The sequence below is a fragment of the Piliocolobus tephrosceles genome, chromosome 21 (genome assembly GCF_002776525.5).
Source record: "Piliocolobus tephrosceles isolate RC106 chromosome 21, ASM277652v3, whole genome shotgun sequence".
NCBI lineage: Eukaryota > Metazoa > Chordata > Mammalia > Primates > Cercopithecidae > Piliocolobus > Piliocolobus tephrosceles.
In genome coordinates this window covers 52,210,700-52,227,829 of record NC_045454.1, presented here as the reverse complement: position 1 = coordinate 52,227,829, position 17,130 = coordinate 52,210,700, and the positions used below count along the sequence as shown (strand labels likewise).

Below are 17,130 nucleotides of genomic sequence, written 5' to 3'. Positions count from 1 at the left end.
GCAAGCTCCGCCTCCTGGGTTTACGCCATTCTCCTGCCTCAGCCTCCGGAGTAGCTGGGACTACAGGCGCCTGCCACCTCGCCCGGCTAGATTTTTGTATTTTTTTTTAGTAGAGACGGGGTTTCACCATGTTAGCCAGGATGGTCTTGATCTCCTGACCTCGTGATCCACCCGTCTCGGCCTCCCAAAGTGCTGGGATTACAGGCTTGAGCCACCGCGCCCGGCTATTTTATTTTTTTTTAAGAGATGGGGTTTTGCTACGTTGCCCAGGCTGGTCTCGAATTCCTGGGCTCCGGCGATCCTGCCTCCTCGGCCTTCCAACGTGCTGAGATCACAGGACATCATCACTGCACCTGGCAGATTTCTGCCTTTATTCACCAGTTATTGAGTGCCTAGTGTATACCAGACCTCATGCTACAAGGTGAGGATGTGGCAGTGACGGAAACCCAGCCTGTAGCCCTGACATTCTGTGGGGTCCGGAGTCCAGTGGGACATGGCTGTACGTGGGGGTCTTCACCTTTCTTCCTTTTTTTATTTTTTTGAGATAGAGTCTCGCTCTATTGCCTGGGCTGCAGTGTAGTGGCACAATCTCAGCTTACTGTAACCTCCACCTCCTGGGTTCACGTGATTCTCCTTCCTCAGCCTCCCGGGTAGCTGGGACTACAGGCGCCCGCCACCATGCCTGGCTAATTTTGTTTTTGTATTTTCGGTAGAGACAGGGTTTCACCGTGTTAGCCAGGATGGTCTCGATCTCCTGACCTCGAGATCCGCCTGCCTTGGCCTCCCAAAGGGCTGGGATTACAGGCGTGAGCCACCGCACCGTGCTTGGCCTCTTTTTCTTTTTTTTGGAGAAGAAGTCTCGCTCTTGTTGCCCAAGCTGGAGTGCAATGGCATGATCTCAGCTCACCGCAACCTCCGCCTCCTGGGTTCAAGCGATTCTCCTTCCTCAGCCTCCCTAGTAGCTGGCATTACCAGCACCCGACACCACGCCTGGCTGATTTTGTGTTTAGTAGAGACGGGGTTTCAGCATGTTGGTCAGGCTGGTCTCAAACTCCTGACCTCGGGTGATCCACCTGCCTCAGCCTCCCAAAGTGCTGGGATTATAGGTGTGAGCCGCCGCACCCGGCCTGGCAGGTCTTCACCTTTCAGTGGGAGTGTTGTTAGTGGCAAAGCTCAGGTCGTAAAGTGCATCTCACACAGCTGGGTGATGGCGTTCACAGTGGTGGCTGGCAGTGCGGTGCTTGTCAATGCTTAACAGTGGACAGGCTGAGGCAGGGCGCGGTGGCTCACACCTGTAATCTCAGCACTTTGGGAGGCCGAGGCAGGTGGATCACCTGAGGTGGGGAGTTTGAGACCAGCCTGGCTCACATGGTGAAACCCCATCTCTACTAAAAATACAAAAATTATCAGGGCGTGGTGGTGCGTGCTTGTAATCCCAGCTACTTGGGAGGCTGAGGCAGGAGAATCGCTTAAACTGGGAGATAGAGGTGGCAGTGAGCCGAGATCGTGCTTCTGCACTCCAGCCTGGGAAACAGAGTCTCAAAAAAAGGTGGATCACCTGAGGTCCATCTCAAAAAAAAAAAAAGAAGTCACCTGTGAATGCTCCAGACCTGTGTTTTACCAAACGTAAAATGTTCCCAATAAAGAAGGAAGTGAAATGAAGCAACAGGAAACGCATCGAAAGGAAGGTATATAAAGGTCCCACAAAGAACTCGGGATCTGCGAGATGTAGGCAGGATACGAGTTTTCCCCTGGAGCCTCCGGGAAAAGCCAGCGCTACTGATGCTTTCACTTCAGCTCAGCGAGGCCCATATGGGCTTCTGACCTCCAGCACTGTCAGAGAATAAACTGGTGCCATTTCATTTCTTATTTATATATTTATTTTGAGATAGGGAGACAGGGTCTTGCTCTGCCACCCAGGCTGGAGTGCAGTGGTGCAAGCATAGCTCACTGCAGCCTCGACCTCCTAGGCTCAAGCGATCCTCCCACCTCAGCCTCCCACGTAGCTGGGAGCACAGGCACCTGCCGCCACCACGCCCGGCTCATTATTTCACTTTTTGTAGAAACAGGGTTTCGCCGTGTTGCCCAGGCTGGTCTTGAACTCCTGGCCTCAAGCGATCCTCCAGCCTCGGCCTCCTGAAGTACTGGGATTACAGGTGTGCACCACCATGTCTGGCCTAAGTTGGTGTCATTTTAAACAACTGTGTTTCTGGGAGTTTGTTACAGCAGCTGTAGGAAAGAGGAAAATAGAAAGCTGTTTCCAGGGCTTGGGGACAGGTGGGACCCCAGCTCAGGGTCTGTGTGCTTGGGGACCATTTCCTGCTCTGCTCTGGTCTACTGGGCCGTCTGGCACTGCTGTGACCTCATGGGCCGTGCTCTATCTATCTATCTATCTATCTATCTATCTATCTATCTATCTATATTTTTTTGAGACAGAGTCTTGCTCTGTTCCCCAGGCTGGAGTGATCTCAGCTCACTGCAACCTCTGCCTCCCGAGTTCAAGCAATTCTCCCTCAGCCTCCCGAGTATCTGGGACTACAGGCACCCGCCACCACACCCATATAATTTTTGTATTTTTAGTAGAGACGGGGTTTCACCGTGTTGGCCAGGCTGGTCTCCATCTCCTGACCTCATGATCCGGCTGCCTCAGCCTCCCAAAGTGCTGGAACTATAGATGTAAACCACCATGCCCAGCCTAATACTGATTTTTGTTTCTTTTTTTTTTTCTGTTTCTTTCTTTCTATTTATTTATTTATTTTTGAGACAGAGTATCGCTCTGTTGCCCAGGCTGGAGTGCAGTGATGCGATCTCGGCTCACGGCAAGCTCCGCCTCCTGGGTTCACACCATTCTCCTGCCTCAGCCTCCTGAGTAGCTGGGACTACAGGCGCCGCCACCTCGCCCGGCTAATTTTATGTATTTTTAGTAGAGACGGGGTTTCACTGTGTTAGCCAGGATGGTCTCGATCTCCTGACCTCGTGATCCACCAGCCCCGGCCTCCCAAAGTGCTGGGATTACAGGCGTGAGCCACCACCCCTGACCTAATTTTTGTATTTTTTAGTAGAGTCGGAGTTTCACCATGTTGGCCCGGCTGGTCTTGAACTACTGATCTCAGGTGATTCATCTGCCTCAGCCTCCCAAAGTGCTAGGATTACAGGTGTGAGCCACTGCGCCTGGCCCTGTGTTTATCTTTTAGAGACAAGGTCTCGTTCTGTCACCCAGGCTGGAGTGCAGTGGTTCGATCTCGGCTCACTGCAGCCTCTGCCTCCTGGGTTAAGGCGATTCCTTCCGCCTCAGCCTCCTGAGTAGCTGGGATTACAGGTGCCTGCCACCCCGCCCGGCTAATTTTTGTGTTGTTTTGTTTTGTTTTGTTGGCAGAGATGGGGTTTCACCATATTGCCCAGGCTGGTCTCAAACTCCTGAACTCAGGTGATCTGCCTGCCTCGGCCTCCCGAAGTGCTGGGATTACAGGCGTGAGCCACCACGCCCGGCTGTCCGTCAATACGGTTGAAGGACTGGACAGCGGGCACTCTGGTCTCCAGGTCATCGCGTCAGCACTAGCGGGTCCCCTGGGCTTCCTCCTACCTCTCCTGCTGCCCTCCGTCGGGGAGCACCGAGGCAGAGACCTGGAAAACGGCCCCAGCTCCACAGGCCTCAGAAGGAGAATTGCCCAAAGCTGCAGGAGTGTGGAACTTCGTTCCCCCAGGGTGCTGTCCCTCTCCCGGCCGCTGATGGGACATGGTGCAGAGAGGGTAAGTGCCTTAGCCCCGCCACACAGTCAGGAGCCAGGGGGCCAGGGCTGCAGCCTCAGAGGAGCGCCCACTGCCTGTCAGGGCCGATTCTACCCAGAGCTGGACCGTTTCCTTCCCTTTTGGTGAACAGTTGTGAAATAAATAACCGTCCTCTGGCATCTCAGAAAACCGAGCTCCTGGCAGCTCTGAGGAGGGGGCTGAGTGGGGGCCGTTGTTCCCACTTCCCAAACTGAGGCCCAGAGAGGGGAGCCGATTTGTCTGGGGCCGCACAGCACAGGGTGTGGTGCATGAACTGCTGGACTGCGATTCTCCCGGAGAGCCTCTCCATGGCGGATTTGAGGGACGCTTCAGGAGTTCAAACACCAGCCACCGCAAGGAGTCAACAGCAGTGGTGAAAACGGCTTCATTTGTATTTAATTTTAAATATTCATTTTATTTTATTTTTTATTTATTTTTATTTTTTATTTTTTTTGAGACGGAGTCTCGCTCTGTCACCCAGGCTGGAGTGCAGTGGCGCGATCTCGGCTCACTGCAGGCTCCGCCTCCCGGGTGCACGCCATTCTCCTGCCTCAGCCTCCCGAGTAGCTGGGACTACAGGCGCCGCCACCTCGCCCGGCTAGTTTTTTGTATTTTTAGTAGAGACGGGGTTTCACCGTGTTAGCCAGGATAGTCTCGATCTCCTGACCTCGTGATCCGCCCGCCTCGGCCTCCCAAAGTGCTGGGATTACAGGTGTGAGACACCGCGTCCGGCCTATTTTATTTTTTTGAGACGGAGTCTCGATCTGTCACCCAGGATAGAGTGCAGTGGCACCATCTCAACTCACTGCAAGCTCCGCCTCCTGGATTCAAGGGATTCTCCTGCCTCAGCCTCCCAAGTACCTCGGATTGCAGGTGCCTGCCACCACGCCCGGCTAATTTTTTGTATTTTTAGTAGAGATGGGGTTTCACCATGTTGGTCAGGCTGGTCTTGAACTCCTGACCGCAGGTGATCCACCTGCCTCGGACTCCGAAACTGCTGGGGTGACAGACTGAGCCACCGCACCTGGCCCCTCCCCTGCAAAAAATTGTTTTTCAAGGCAAGATATTGCCTGGTCGCTGAGACCGAAATGCAGTGGCGCAATCACAGCTCACTGCAGCCTCTCCCTCCTGCCTCCGCCTTCCCTGTAGCTGGGACCACAGGCTCACAAAACCACCACGGTAATTAAAAAAAAAAAAAAAAAAAAAAAAAAAAAAGAGCAGGATGCGGTGGCTCACGCCTGTAATCCCAGCACTTTGGGAGGCCGAGACGGGCGGATCACAAGGTCAGGAGTTGGACCATCCTGCCTAACAGGGTGAACCCCTGTCTCTACTAAAAATACAAAAAACTAGCCGGGCGAGGTGGCGGGCGCCTGTAGTCCCAGCTACGCTGGAGGCTGAGGCAGGAGAATGGCGTAAACCCGGGAGGTGGATCTTGCAGTGAGGTGAGATTCAGCCATTGCACTCCAGCCTGGGTGACAGAGCGAGACTCCTTCTCAAGAAAAAAAAAAGAAGAATACACATAGCACTTCTGGGCACAGTGGCTCACGCCTGTAATCTCAGCACTTTGGGAGACCGAGGCAGGCGGGTACCAAGAGGTCAGGAGTTCGACTCTGTCTCAAAAAAAAAAAAAAATACACATAGCACAACCCAACACTGTCTGCCTTCCAGCCAGACTGGAGAGGGCTGGCTTGGCTGCTGTTGGGGGTCCCTGAGCTGCCTAAAGGCCCTGCTCCCCAGAGCTCTCTGACTTTGGTTTTTCTCATCTAGGGAACGGGTGACCCTGGGGCCACACCGAGACTGCTGGTGAGAATTCAGCAAGGCTGGCCGGGCACGGTGGCTCCCGCCTGTAATCCCAGCACCTTGGAAGGTCGAGGCAGGCAGAACACCTGAGGTCAGGAGCTCCAGACCAGCCTGGCCAACATGGTGAAACCCCATCTCTACTAAAAATACAAAAATTAGCCAGACGTGGTGGTGGGCGCCTGTAATCCCAGCTACTCGGGAGGCTAAGGTGGAAGGATGGCTTAAACCCAGGAGGTGGAGGTTGCAGTGAGCCAAGATTGTGCCATCACACTCCAGCCTGGGCGACAGAGCAAGACTCTATCTAAAAAAAAAAAAAAAAAGCCACATGTGGTGGTGCATGCCTGTAGTACCAGATACTCAGGAGGCTGAGGTGGGAGGATTACCTGATGTGGGAGGTCGAGGCTGCAGTGAGCCAAGATCACGTCACTGCACTCCAGCTTGGGTGACAGAGTGAGACCCTATCTTATTCAAAAAACTAAAAATAAAAAGGGTACCGAGGGAACCCAGTGACAACGGGGAAGCTGGGGAAGTTCTTCCCAGAGGAACACACAAGGCGTCTAACAGCAGGTTTCTGGACGGCTGAAGCCCAAGCTGGTTGTGGGGCAAGGAGAGGTAAACAGGGAAGAGATGGGATTGTCTGGTCTCAGTTCTGCCTTGTGGGGCTGCAGGGCACTGGGGAGCCATAGATGGTGTTTGAGCTGGGGCAGGCCAGGGCATATTTCTCTGGTGAAAGAGTGGAGTGGGGAGAGGAGGTGGGGAGACCTGGAGGTGACACGGCTCAGGGTTGGGGTGGGGGCCCCAAGGCCTCAGCTAAAGTCACGACTGGGGAGAGGTGAGGGGGTCTCTGACTCAGGGACAGGGGGAGTGAGGTTTTGGGGCCCCCCAGAGCTTCCGGTCGTCCAAGCCTCCAGAGGGTGGCCAGATCTGCAAGGAGTGGGGGAGTGTGGGGGGCGGAGCCCTGGGGTGGAGTTCTGGGGAAGTAGGAAGGGCAGGGGCGCCCTCCGGGAAACCTCAATCCTCCCCTGTCCCTGAGTCCAGGAAGGGGTCGGGCCAACGACACTCTGGAACCCTGGAGGCGGGGCCGAGGTGCAGGGGCGGGGCCGACATTGCCTGGGAGGCGGGGCCGATGCGCAGAAGGCGGGGCCGTCATTGCCTGGGATGCTGGGAGGTGGGGCCTATGTCGGGGCGGGGCCATGGTGCATGGGGCGGGGTCGGGGCGGGGCCGAGATGGCCTAGGCTGCTGGGAGGCGGGACCAGGGTGCAGAGTGCGGGGCCAGGGACGGGGTGCGGAGCCGATTGCCCGGGAGGCGGGTCCGAGGTTCAGGGGCGGAGCCGACATTGCTTCGGAAGCTGGGAGGGGCGTCCGAGGTGCAGGGGACCGAGCCTCAGTGCAGTGACTGCTCCCCCCAGGACCCGGATGGGCGCTGAAGTGCCTGTGGGTGGGTGAGCGCAGTAAGGCGGTGGAAGTGAGGGCGGTGAAGGTCAACTCGAGGCAGCTTCTCTCGGGTCCACTGCACACCCCACATTGTCCCACCTCCACACCTTTGCCCAGGCCGTTCCGGCCACCTGGAATGTCTCCCTCCACTTTCCGCCCGGCCCAGTTCCCCGGTTCGTGTGGCACCACCTCCAGGCCTCTGTGTGCTTGAGTCTGGAGGTGTGGACGGCGCGTGTTTTTCGTGCTGGGCCTTGAGAGTGGCAGGACTTTAGCTTTTGCTTGGAGGGAGGTGTGAGCCCTGGAGGTTTAGAGCTGGGATGGTGGGAGAAATGATCCCAGCAGTCCCTTTGCCTCCCCACGTCCTCCTCCACGTCCTCTTATTTTTACACAAAATGCATCCACCACCTTCAAACCCTGAATCATTTATTTTAGTTTTAATTTTTTTAAATTTCATTTTTGAGATAGGGTCTGGCTCTGTCACCCAGGCTGGAGTGCAGTGGTGCTATCACAGCTCACTGCAGCCTCGATCTCCTGGGTTCAACAGACCTTCAGCCTGTGAGAAACTGGAACTACAGGTGTATGACACCTTACCTGGCTAATTTTTTTAAATTTTCTGTAGAGATGGGGTCTTGCTATCATGCCCAGACTGATCTCAAAGTCCTGGGCTCAAGTGATCCTTCTCAGCCTCCAAAGTTCTGGGATTACAGGTGTAAGCCACTGTGCCTGGCCCTGAATCATTTCTTTTATTTTGAGTCAGGGTCTGGCTCTGTTGCCCAGGCTGGAGTGCAGTGACATGATCACGGCTCACTGGAGCCTTAATATCCCAGGCTCATGCGATCCTCCCACCTTAGCTTCCCAAGTAGCTGGGACCAGAGGCACACACCACCATGCCCAACTAATTTTTAATCTTTTGTAGAAATGGGAGTTTCACTATGTAGCCCAGGGTCTTGAACTCCTGGATTCAAGTGATCCTCCTGCTTCAGTCTCCTGAAGTGTTGGGATTACAGGTAAGAGTCACTTCATTCACCCTGAATCCTTTATGTAGGGGACAAAAAACAGTTTCTCCAAGGACGGAACTTTTCTTTTTTTTTTTTTTTTGAGATGGAGTCTCGCTCTGCCGCCCAGGCTGGAGTGCAGTGGCACAATCTCTGCTCGCTGCAACTTCTGCCTCCAGGGTTCAAGCCATTCTCCTGCCTCAGCCTCCCGAGTAACTGGGATTACAGGTGCGCACAACAAGCCCAACTAACTTTTGTATTTTTAGTAGAGAAGGGGTTTCGCCGCCTGGGCGCGATGGCTCATTCTGTAATCCCAGCACTTTGGGAGGCTGAGGCAGGGCGATCACCTGAGGTCGGGAGTTTGAGACCAGCCTGACCAACATGGAGAAACCCCATCTCTACTAAAAATACAAACGCAGCCAGGTGTGGTGGCACATGCCTGTAATCCCAGCTACTGAGTAGGCTGAGGCAGGAGAATCGCTTGAACCTAGGAGATGGAGGTTGCAGTGAGCTGAGATCGCGCTATTGCACTCCAACCTAGGCAACAAGAGTGAAACTCCGTCCCCCACTCCCCCCCGCCAAAAAAAAGAAAGAAGGGGTTTGCCATGTTAGCCAGGCTGGTCTCAAACTTTTGACGTCGTGATCCACCTGCCTCGGCCTCCCAAAGTGCTGGGATTATAGGCATGAGCCACTGCGCCTGGCCGCAAAAACAGAACTTCTGCATCACAGGTGACTAACGGTGCTAGGCATACAGTAGGTGTTCAATAAATCACTTTGGACTAAAAGGACACAGAGGCCAAGGGGCAGTGAAGAAATGACAGGTCAGTTTTATTGGGTGCCTAGTTTAGGAGTCAGTCAACTTTGGCCCTCAGATCAGCTCTGGCCCATTGCCTATTTTTGTAAATAAAGTTTTATGGGCACACAGCCGTGCCCATGGTTTTACATATTTGTCCCGTCCCGCGGGATCGTCAACGCAGACCTTGGAGAAGGGAGTGGGAATTTGGAGAGACAAGAGACACAAGAAATGGAGACAAGGCCGGGCGCGGTGGCTCAAGCCTGTAATCCCAACACTTTGGGAGGCCGAGACGGGCGGATCACGAGGTCAGGAGATCGAGACCATCCTGACTAACACGGTGAAACCCCGTCTCTACTAAAAATACAAAAAATTAGCCGGGCGAGGTGGCCGGCGCCTGTGGTCCCAGCTACTCGGGAGGCTGAGGCAGGAGAATGGCATGAACCCGGGAGGCGGAGCTTGCAGTGAGCTGAGATCTAGCCACTGCACTCCAGCCCGGGCAACAGAGCAAGACTCCGTCTCAAAAAAAAAAAAAAAAAAAAGAAAGAAAGAAAGAAATGGTGACAAGACAGTGGTCTGATCAAGTCTCGTTTATTGAATGCAGGGTCATCCCTTATATAGCTAAGCAGGGATGGAGGCGGGGCCAGGACTGCAGCAGGGGGCGGGACTTGGATGAGTTTTTTTTCTCCAGTTAGGTTTCGATTTCTTCAAATCTTCCTCATCATTGCGCCTGCGCTCCTGGCTGGCACTCTTTGTAGAGGCGGGAAAATGAATGGTGAAGAACCCAGAAATGTGCCATTTTGTTAAGAGAATAGTTAAGAGAATAGCTCTAGAGATAAGACGCAGGGTGGAAGGTTATCAAGCCCAGGCACCAAGAGTAAATGGCTATGGCTGGGCCTCGCGGCTCTGGACAGGTCCCCCTTTTTTAATTTTTCAAGCCAAATGAAGAAACCCCCTCGGGAACTGCGCCTGTCTTAGGTTGGGGCAACGCAACCTTAACTATGGGCCCGTCATGGGATTAGGCAGCAGCAATGGCGGCCGTCCTGTCTTAGGCCTGATTGTCGCTTATGGAGGATGGTGCCCTCTTACCCGTCATTGACTGTCCAGTTCAGCACACAGGGGAGGTGGTTTTATAAGGCTAGATGTGACCCACCTTGTTCATTCATTTCAAGGCGATGATAATGGACCTGTATAGGCTTTGCCTGGAAGGCTTCAATTTGTTGTTTAACAAATGCCATGAGCTTGTTAAATATCATAGGTCCTAAAGTAAGAAATAACAGAAGGGTAAGCAAAGGGCCTAAAAACGGCAGGAGGTAGGGAAGAAGTCCGTGGAACCCGGTCAAAAGCGGGTTGGCGGCCAGTTCTTTTCTACGCTTTTTCAGGTCTTCTTGTAGATTTTTTATTTTGTCTCTGACAATTCCAGACTTGTTAGCATAGAAGCAGCATCTCTCCTGTAGAGCCAAGCAAATGTCTCCCTGTTCTGCGGTTAGTAAGTCTAAGCCTCTTTTATTTTGTAGTACTACTTCTGCCAGTGAATCTACCTGGTCTTGTAGATCTTGTATGGTGCTGGGTATGGCCTGTATATCTGAAATTAATTGATTGGATAACTTGGTGTATTGAGTTAACGAGACTCCTAGGCCTGTAGATCCGGCCGCTATTGCGGTAGATATTTCTAGTCCTGCAAGTAAGGGGATAAACTGTACTGCTCGCTTTGGCCTGTATATGACATGATCAATGGCAGGGATGGGGACAGGCTCATCTCCTGGAATGATATCTATGTCAGGGAGAAGGGAGGCTAAGACACAGGCCCCTGTCCAGTTTTGGGGCAGGTAAGTATAAGCCATGTTGTTCCCGCAGACGAACACTGAGCCATTGATAGCACAAAGGGGCTCTGAGATGTTAACTACGGTACTGCAGTTGTTGAATGTGACGTAGCCTACATCAATTTCCTCAGTATGATTAAAGGAGCGGGAGATAAAACAAGAGGAGTTAGAAAACTGCATGGGCTGTACTAAAAGAGGGGGGATGACAGGGCAGGAACCATTACTAGGATAATAACTGGTGTAATTGGCATGGACAGGTATAGCAAGAGGCAGAGGGTGCCCTATTTGTAGACAAAGCCAACAATCCTCAGCGAGGTTTGAATTGGAAGCCTTAAGCATATTGTATGTAGCATTAAGTATTTCAAAAGTTTGAGTGCCCAGCATGGTGCTGTCTCTTGTCTTAGGTAAAGCCAAGGGATGATCATGGATTTGGGGATATAAGGCTTTATGAATTTTTTCAAGCTTCTTTTGAACAACTATTTCTCTAACTGTGTCTTGCGGGCCTCCCCCATCGGAAATATGAACAGGGGCCTGAATATTCCAACAGACCCGCTGTCCTTTGACGCCTTCACAGGAGGATTGCATGAGTTTATTAGTGGCCCCTAAGACCTGGACTGTACCCCAGTCACCTCCAGCACTTGCAGAACGCGATTCTTGTAGAACAGCAGTATAGTACGTTTTGTTGCCTGATGTGCATTGTTCATATTCAGTATAGCAGGAGCTGTGCATAGATTGTTTAAAGGAATCGCAGGGGCAAGGCTTAAGTGGCCCACTAGGGGATATGGCTTTAGGGGGTGATTTGCACTTCCACTTCTGATCAGATAGTAGATAGGCTGTCTTACCTGAGCAGACTACTTGCGAGAGCGAGGATGTTGGGGCGGATGATATATATCCGCCATTGCAGTCACAGGGCTTACCGTGTTGTTTTTGCACCAACTCGATAGCCTTACGAGGATCGTCAAAACCAGCGTGGATGGCAACTATGCCGAACATCAAGATGATGTTCCACAGAAGTTGGTTGTTACGGTTCATTTTCTGGAATTTAAATGAAAAGGGGCGCTCTCAGGGAGGGTTATCTTCCCCGGGCTGAGGATTATTATTATCAACCTGTCTTATCAGTCGTTCTGGCAGCCACCTGGCCGCATCATTTTCTCGAGAGAAAATGCAAACTGAGCCTCTTCTCCTGATTTTTTTTTTTTTTTTTTTTTTTTTGAGGGAGAGTCTCGCTCTGTCGCCCGGGCTGGAGTACAGTGGCCGGATCTCAGCTCACTGCAAGCTCCGCCTCCAGGGTTTACGCCATTCTCCTGCCTCAGCCTCCCGAGTAGCTGGGACTACAGGCGCCCGCCACCTCGCCCGGCTAGTTTTTTGTATTTTTTTTTTTAGTAGAGACGGGGTTTCACCGTGTTAGCCAGGATGGTCTCGATCTCCTGACCTCGTGATCTGCCCGTCTTGGCCTCCCAAAGTGCTGGGATTACAGGCTTGAGCCACCGCGTCCGGCCTCCGAAGTATTTTCTACTGTTTCCTCTACCTAATATGATTAGGTCAGCTATAGCATCATAGTAAGGCAATAAAACCTTTTTGGGAGAGGAAGGTAAAATGTACCCACATAATGGGATTGTTTTGCCAGAATAGGCCAGTAGGTGTCACTGTTGTATTAAAGATAAAGAATGTCAGTGGTTGAGCATAATCTATATTGGTAACAAATTGAGTAGCAATGGCATCTTCTACCTTTTTTAGTGCAGCTAGAGCCTCTTTAGAAACAGACCTGGGGGATTTGGGATGAGGATCTCCTTTTAGGATATCAAAGAGAGGCTTTAATTCTCCTGTAGTTAGTCGTAAATATGGTCGAAGGCAATTAATGTCTCCTAGAAGTTTTTGAAAGTCATTTAGTGTTTTTAATTGATCTCGGCGTATAACAGCTTTTTGATTTATGATTTTAGGTCCATTTATCTGAAAGCCAAGGTATGTATATGGATCTTGTAATTGTATTTTTTCTGGGGCTATTTGTAGCCCGGCTACAGTTAACTCTTGTTTGAGTTGGGCAAAGCATTATAGGACCTGTTCTCCTATTTGTCCTGCGATTAATATGTCATCCATGCAATGTATAATATACATTTGTTTCCATGTGTCTCTGACTGGCTGTATAGCGGCAGCCACGTATTTTTGACATAGTGTAGGACTATTGGCCATTCCTTGAGGTAATACTTTCCATTGATAACGTTTCATTGGTTGTCTAAAATTTATGGAGGGTACACTGAAAGCAAATCTTTTCTGATCTGCAGGATGAAGGGGAATTGTAAAGAAACAATCTTTAAGATCTATAATAACTTTAAAATAGTTTTGAGGAATTGCCACCGGTGAAGGCAGCCCTGGTTGCAGAGCGCCCATGAGGATCACAGTAGCATTTACTGTCTTAGATCTTGCAAAAGTCTCCGATTACCAGACTTTTTTCTGATGACAAATATAAGTGTATTCCAAGCAGAATTACTTTGTGTAATATGTCCTGCCAGTAGCTGTTCCTGCACTAACTGTTGGGCTGCTACTAGCTTTTCATTAACTAAAGGCCATTGATCAACCCAGACAGGCTCATCTGACTTCCAGGTTATGGGGTCAGCGCACCTTTGGGGTGCACGCATGTCAATGGCCAAAGTTAAAAATTTCCAAATCCCTTTTTGTTAAGCTGTCCTGAGGCCAGAACGGGCTGCCGAATACCGTCTTCATTTTTTCCTAGGCCTTTTCCAGGGCTATAACTTTGGGCTAGCATTTGTGCAGTAACTACATCATTTGGGCTGCACATCATAATTTTCATTTGAGAGAGTAGATCTCGACCCCAAAGATTAACAGGCAACTGAGGGCTAATAAATGGTTTAATGAGACTTGAATTGTTTTCCTTATCTGTCCAGGTGAGGTATTTCGAGCTCTGTCTAGGATTACTGCTTTGCCCGATTCCTCTCAAACTAGTTAAAGTCTCTGTGGTAGGCCAGGTAGGGGGCCAATCCTCCTGTTTAATGAAGTTACATCAGCTCCTGTATCTATTAGCCCTGTAAATAATTTTCCATCTAACCACAAGGTTAAGGAAGGCCTTTGATTAGTAATTGGCTGTACCTAATATATATTTGGGGATCCAAAATGTCCCGTTCCTCTGTAAGGATGTTGGATTTTATTAGTGGTTTTAACTAAAGGTAATAGGATTAATTGTGCTATCCTATCTCCTTGAGGAACAGTGACAGTATTATTAACAGCTTTGGCCATAATTTTGATTTCTCCTTGATAATCATTATCGATTATTCCTGGGAAGACTTGCAGACCTTTCATAGTGACACTGCTTCTTCCCAGGATTAAGCCAAAGGTGTCGGGGGCAAAGGCCCATATATGCCAGTGCTCAAAGTTTGTGGTCCCATTTCAGGTGTTAATACTGTGTGGCAGGTGGAACAGAGGTCCAATCCTGCACTTCCTGGGGTTGCTCTATCAAGTTTTGAAATGGATTGTTGCTGTTGGCCGAAACAAAACTGACTGCCCCATAAGCTTGTTTCGGGGCCTGGGGCTGGCCCCTCATCCCGTTTCCCTGTTGGGATGGTAAAGGATTTCCTTGACTGTCAGTTTTGGATTTGCATTCATTGGCCCAATGTTTTCCCCTCTTGCACCTAGGGCAGAGGCCTGGAGCTTTGACTTCGGGGTTTTTATTAGAATCCCCGCGATAATCTCTTGCAAAGTGCCCTTTTTTACCACATTTAAAACATCCTCCCTTTTCTTTATTATTGAGGAAGTCTTTTACTGTTTGTCCGCTAAAAGCGGTGGCCATTGCCAGACCCTGTTGATAGGAGGGCCCAATGTCTGAACAGAGGAGGATATATCCTGTTAAATCTGTTTTTTTCTATAGGGTCTGGTCACCGCTTGACAGGCTGGGTTGGCATTTTCATATGCCAGTTGTTTAACATAGTCTACACCTGCCTCAGCGCTGCCAAAAATCCTCCCTGCTGTTGTTATGAGTCTGTGTACAAAATCTGCGAATGGCTCATCAGGTCCCTGTTTGACTCCAGTGAGTAAGGCTCCTGGGTCCCCTTTAATAGGGAGTTTTCTCCAAGCTTTTTTTTTTTTTTTTTTTTGAGGCGGAGGGTCAATCTGTCGCCCAGGTTGGAGTGCAGTGGCCGGATCTCAGCTCACTGCAAGCTCCGCGTCCCGGGTTTACGCCATTCTCCTGCCTCAGCCTCCCGAGTAGCTGGGACTACAGGCGCCCGCCACCTCGCCCGGCTAGTTTTTTGTATTTCTTAGTAGAGACGGGGTTTCACCGTGTTAGCCAGGATGGTCTCCATCTCCTGACCTCGTGATCCGCCCGCCTCGGCCTCCCAAAGTGCTGGGATTACAGGCTTGAGCCACCGCGCCTGGCCCTTCTCCAAGCTTTTGTAGTGGCCGCCTGAATTTGTGAGAATAGTCCGGGGTCATATTGCATTTGAACATCAGTATTTGCAAAATTACCCGAGCCAGTTAACATGTCAAAGTCCCAACCATTTCCTGCCTGTTGGTTTCTTTTTGCTGTGTCTCTGCAATTTTCAAAAAATTCTGATTTCCAGAGTAAATGATCTCCCCCAGAGAGGACTGCTCGGACTAGAGTGTTCCAATCTGTGGGAGTAAGCCAGTTGTCGGCCACAGATTCTACTATAGCAATAGTATATGGCGCTGTAGCTCCATATTGAGAAATAGCAGTTTTTAATTATTTTATGACAGAAAAATCAAACCCATTAGGACGCCTCCAGGCTTGTCCTTGCCCATCCACAGTTTCAGTTACCGGGAAGACATCTTTTAGGGAAGTAGTCTTCTCTATCTGGACTAGTAAGTAGTCTCCCTTTTGGAACATGCTGTCCGGGCCGTTGAGGTGGGCGGGTAAGGCCTCCTATTTTTTCTGAATTAGTAACACTTTCATTTCCTGTCTTTAATTTTTTGTTTTTTTTTTTGTTTTGTTTTTGAGACGGAGTCTTGCTCTGTCACCCAGGCTGGAGTGCAGTGGCCGGATCTCAGCTCACTGCAAGCTCCGCCTCCCGGGTTCACGCCATTCTCCTGCCTCAGCCTCCCGAGTAGCTGGGACTACAGGCGCCAGCCACCTCGCCCGGCTAGCTTTTTTTATTTTTTAGTAGAGACGGGGTTTCACCGTGTTAGCCAGGATGGTCTCGAACTCCTGACCTCATGATCCGCCTCCCAAAGTGCTTGGATTACAGGCTTGAGCCACCCCGCCCGGCCTCCTGTCTTTAATTTTTGTAGCCTAGTGATTAGTGACTGATGTAGCTCCTCAAGTTTGATTTGCTCTTCAAGCTGAGCAATTTTTTCTTTGAGTTCCTCTTTTGGGTCAACTATCGCCATTACAGCGGGCGCAGAAGCCCCATTATGGGGAGGCGGACGTGAGAGAAAGGGAGGCCAGTCAGGATTATGATATTTAGCTGCCGCTTCGTCTAGCTCATCCCAGTTTACATCTGAGGGGTCAGGGTCATCATCACTTTTATCTTTTCGTGATGCTTGTAAAGTTGGGTATTTTTTAGGCTGTTTTTCGCCTACCATCTCTTTGTTTTCTATGGAGGAGCCTTGGTCCCCTCGTCATCACTTTCAAGAGATATGAGATCTACTTCTTTGTCAGGCGGGGAACTTCTAAGGTCGGTTTGGGAAGTAACCTTTAAAATTTTTTCTGTCTGGGCGACCGCAGCCATTACTTGCGGATCGGCCTCCTTCTTATTATCTATTAGATCTTTAATTAAATTCCAATAAGAAAAGGAATTTTTTCTGGCCCAAAAGTATTATAAAGTATTATAAATAAAAAGTATTATAAATAAAATCTTGGCGTCTCCCACCCTTCGCCATCTTTTTATATCAATAGTTCCTTCCTGTGTGAACCAAGGGCAAGTGTCTTTTACAAAATCAAAGAATTTAAATAAATCACCACTTTTAACCTTCACTCCCCGTGTCTTTTTTTTATTTTTTATTTTTATTTTTTGCTATTTTTTTTCCCCGTGTCTTTAAAGCCTCTTTTAACTGTCCTACGTAAATCTGATGCTGGCTTAATTCTTGTCCCATTTCGGGCGCGTAACTCACACAATTCCGAGGCAGCAGGCTCCCGCGGCGGCGAAAGGGATTTTTCTTTTACTTGAATCGTCGGCCTTTTGCGCCCTCTTCCTCACGTAATTCCCTCGTATCCAAGCTTCGCGTTGGGCGCCACGTGTCCCGTCCCGCGGGATCGTCAACGCAGACCTTGGAGAAGGGAGTGGGAATTTGCAGAGACAAGAGACACAAGAAATGGAAACAAGACAGTGGTCTGATCAAGTCTCGTTTGTTGAATGCAGGGTCATGCCTTATATAGCTAAGCAGGGATGGAGGCGGGGCCAGGACTGCAGCAGGGGGCGGGACTTGGATGAGCTTTTTTTTCTCCAGTTAGCTTTCGATTTCTTCAAATCTTCCTCATCATTGCGCCTGCGCTCCTGGCTGGCACTCTTTGTAGAGGCGGGAAAATGAATGGTGAAGAACCCAGAAATG

The 17,130-nt window shown here is 50.4% G+C and overlaps 2 protein-coding genes across 3 annotated transcripts in view; one reads left to right on the top strand and one right to left on the bottom strand.

Moving 5' to 3' along the window:
• The first annotated feature begins 3,721 nt into the window (after positions 1-3,721).
• PALM (paralemmin) overlaps positions 3,722-17,130 on the top strand; it is a 62,189-nt gene continuing 48,780 nt past the window's right edge. For both annotated transcript variants that reach the window (XM_026457296.1, XM_026457295.1), the window contains exon 1: positions 3,722-3,750. In XM_026457296.1, the coding sequence (XP_026313081.1) occupies positions 3,737-3,750 (14 nt within the window). In that variant the 5' untranslated portion in view covers positions 3,722-3,736. The remainder of the gene's footprint in view (positions 3,751-17,130) is intronic.
• On the bottom strand, positions 9,367-17,098 carry LOC111528734 (syncytin-1-like). Its single transcript, XM_023195468.3, has 2 exons — positions 16,693-17,098; positions 9,367-11,649 (listed from the first exon to the last, which is right to left on the bottom strand). Exon 2 carries the CDS (start codon positions 11,644-11,646, stop codon positions 9,922-9,924), a length of 1,725 nt encoding a protein of 574 aa, XP_023051236.1. The 5' UTR covers positions 11,647-11,649; positions 16,693-17,098; the 3' UTR covers positions 9,367-9,921.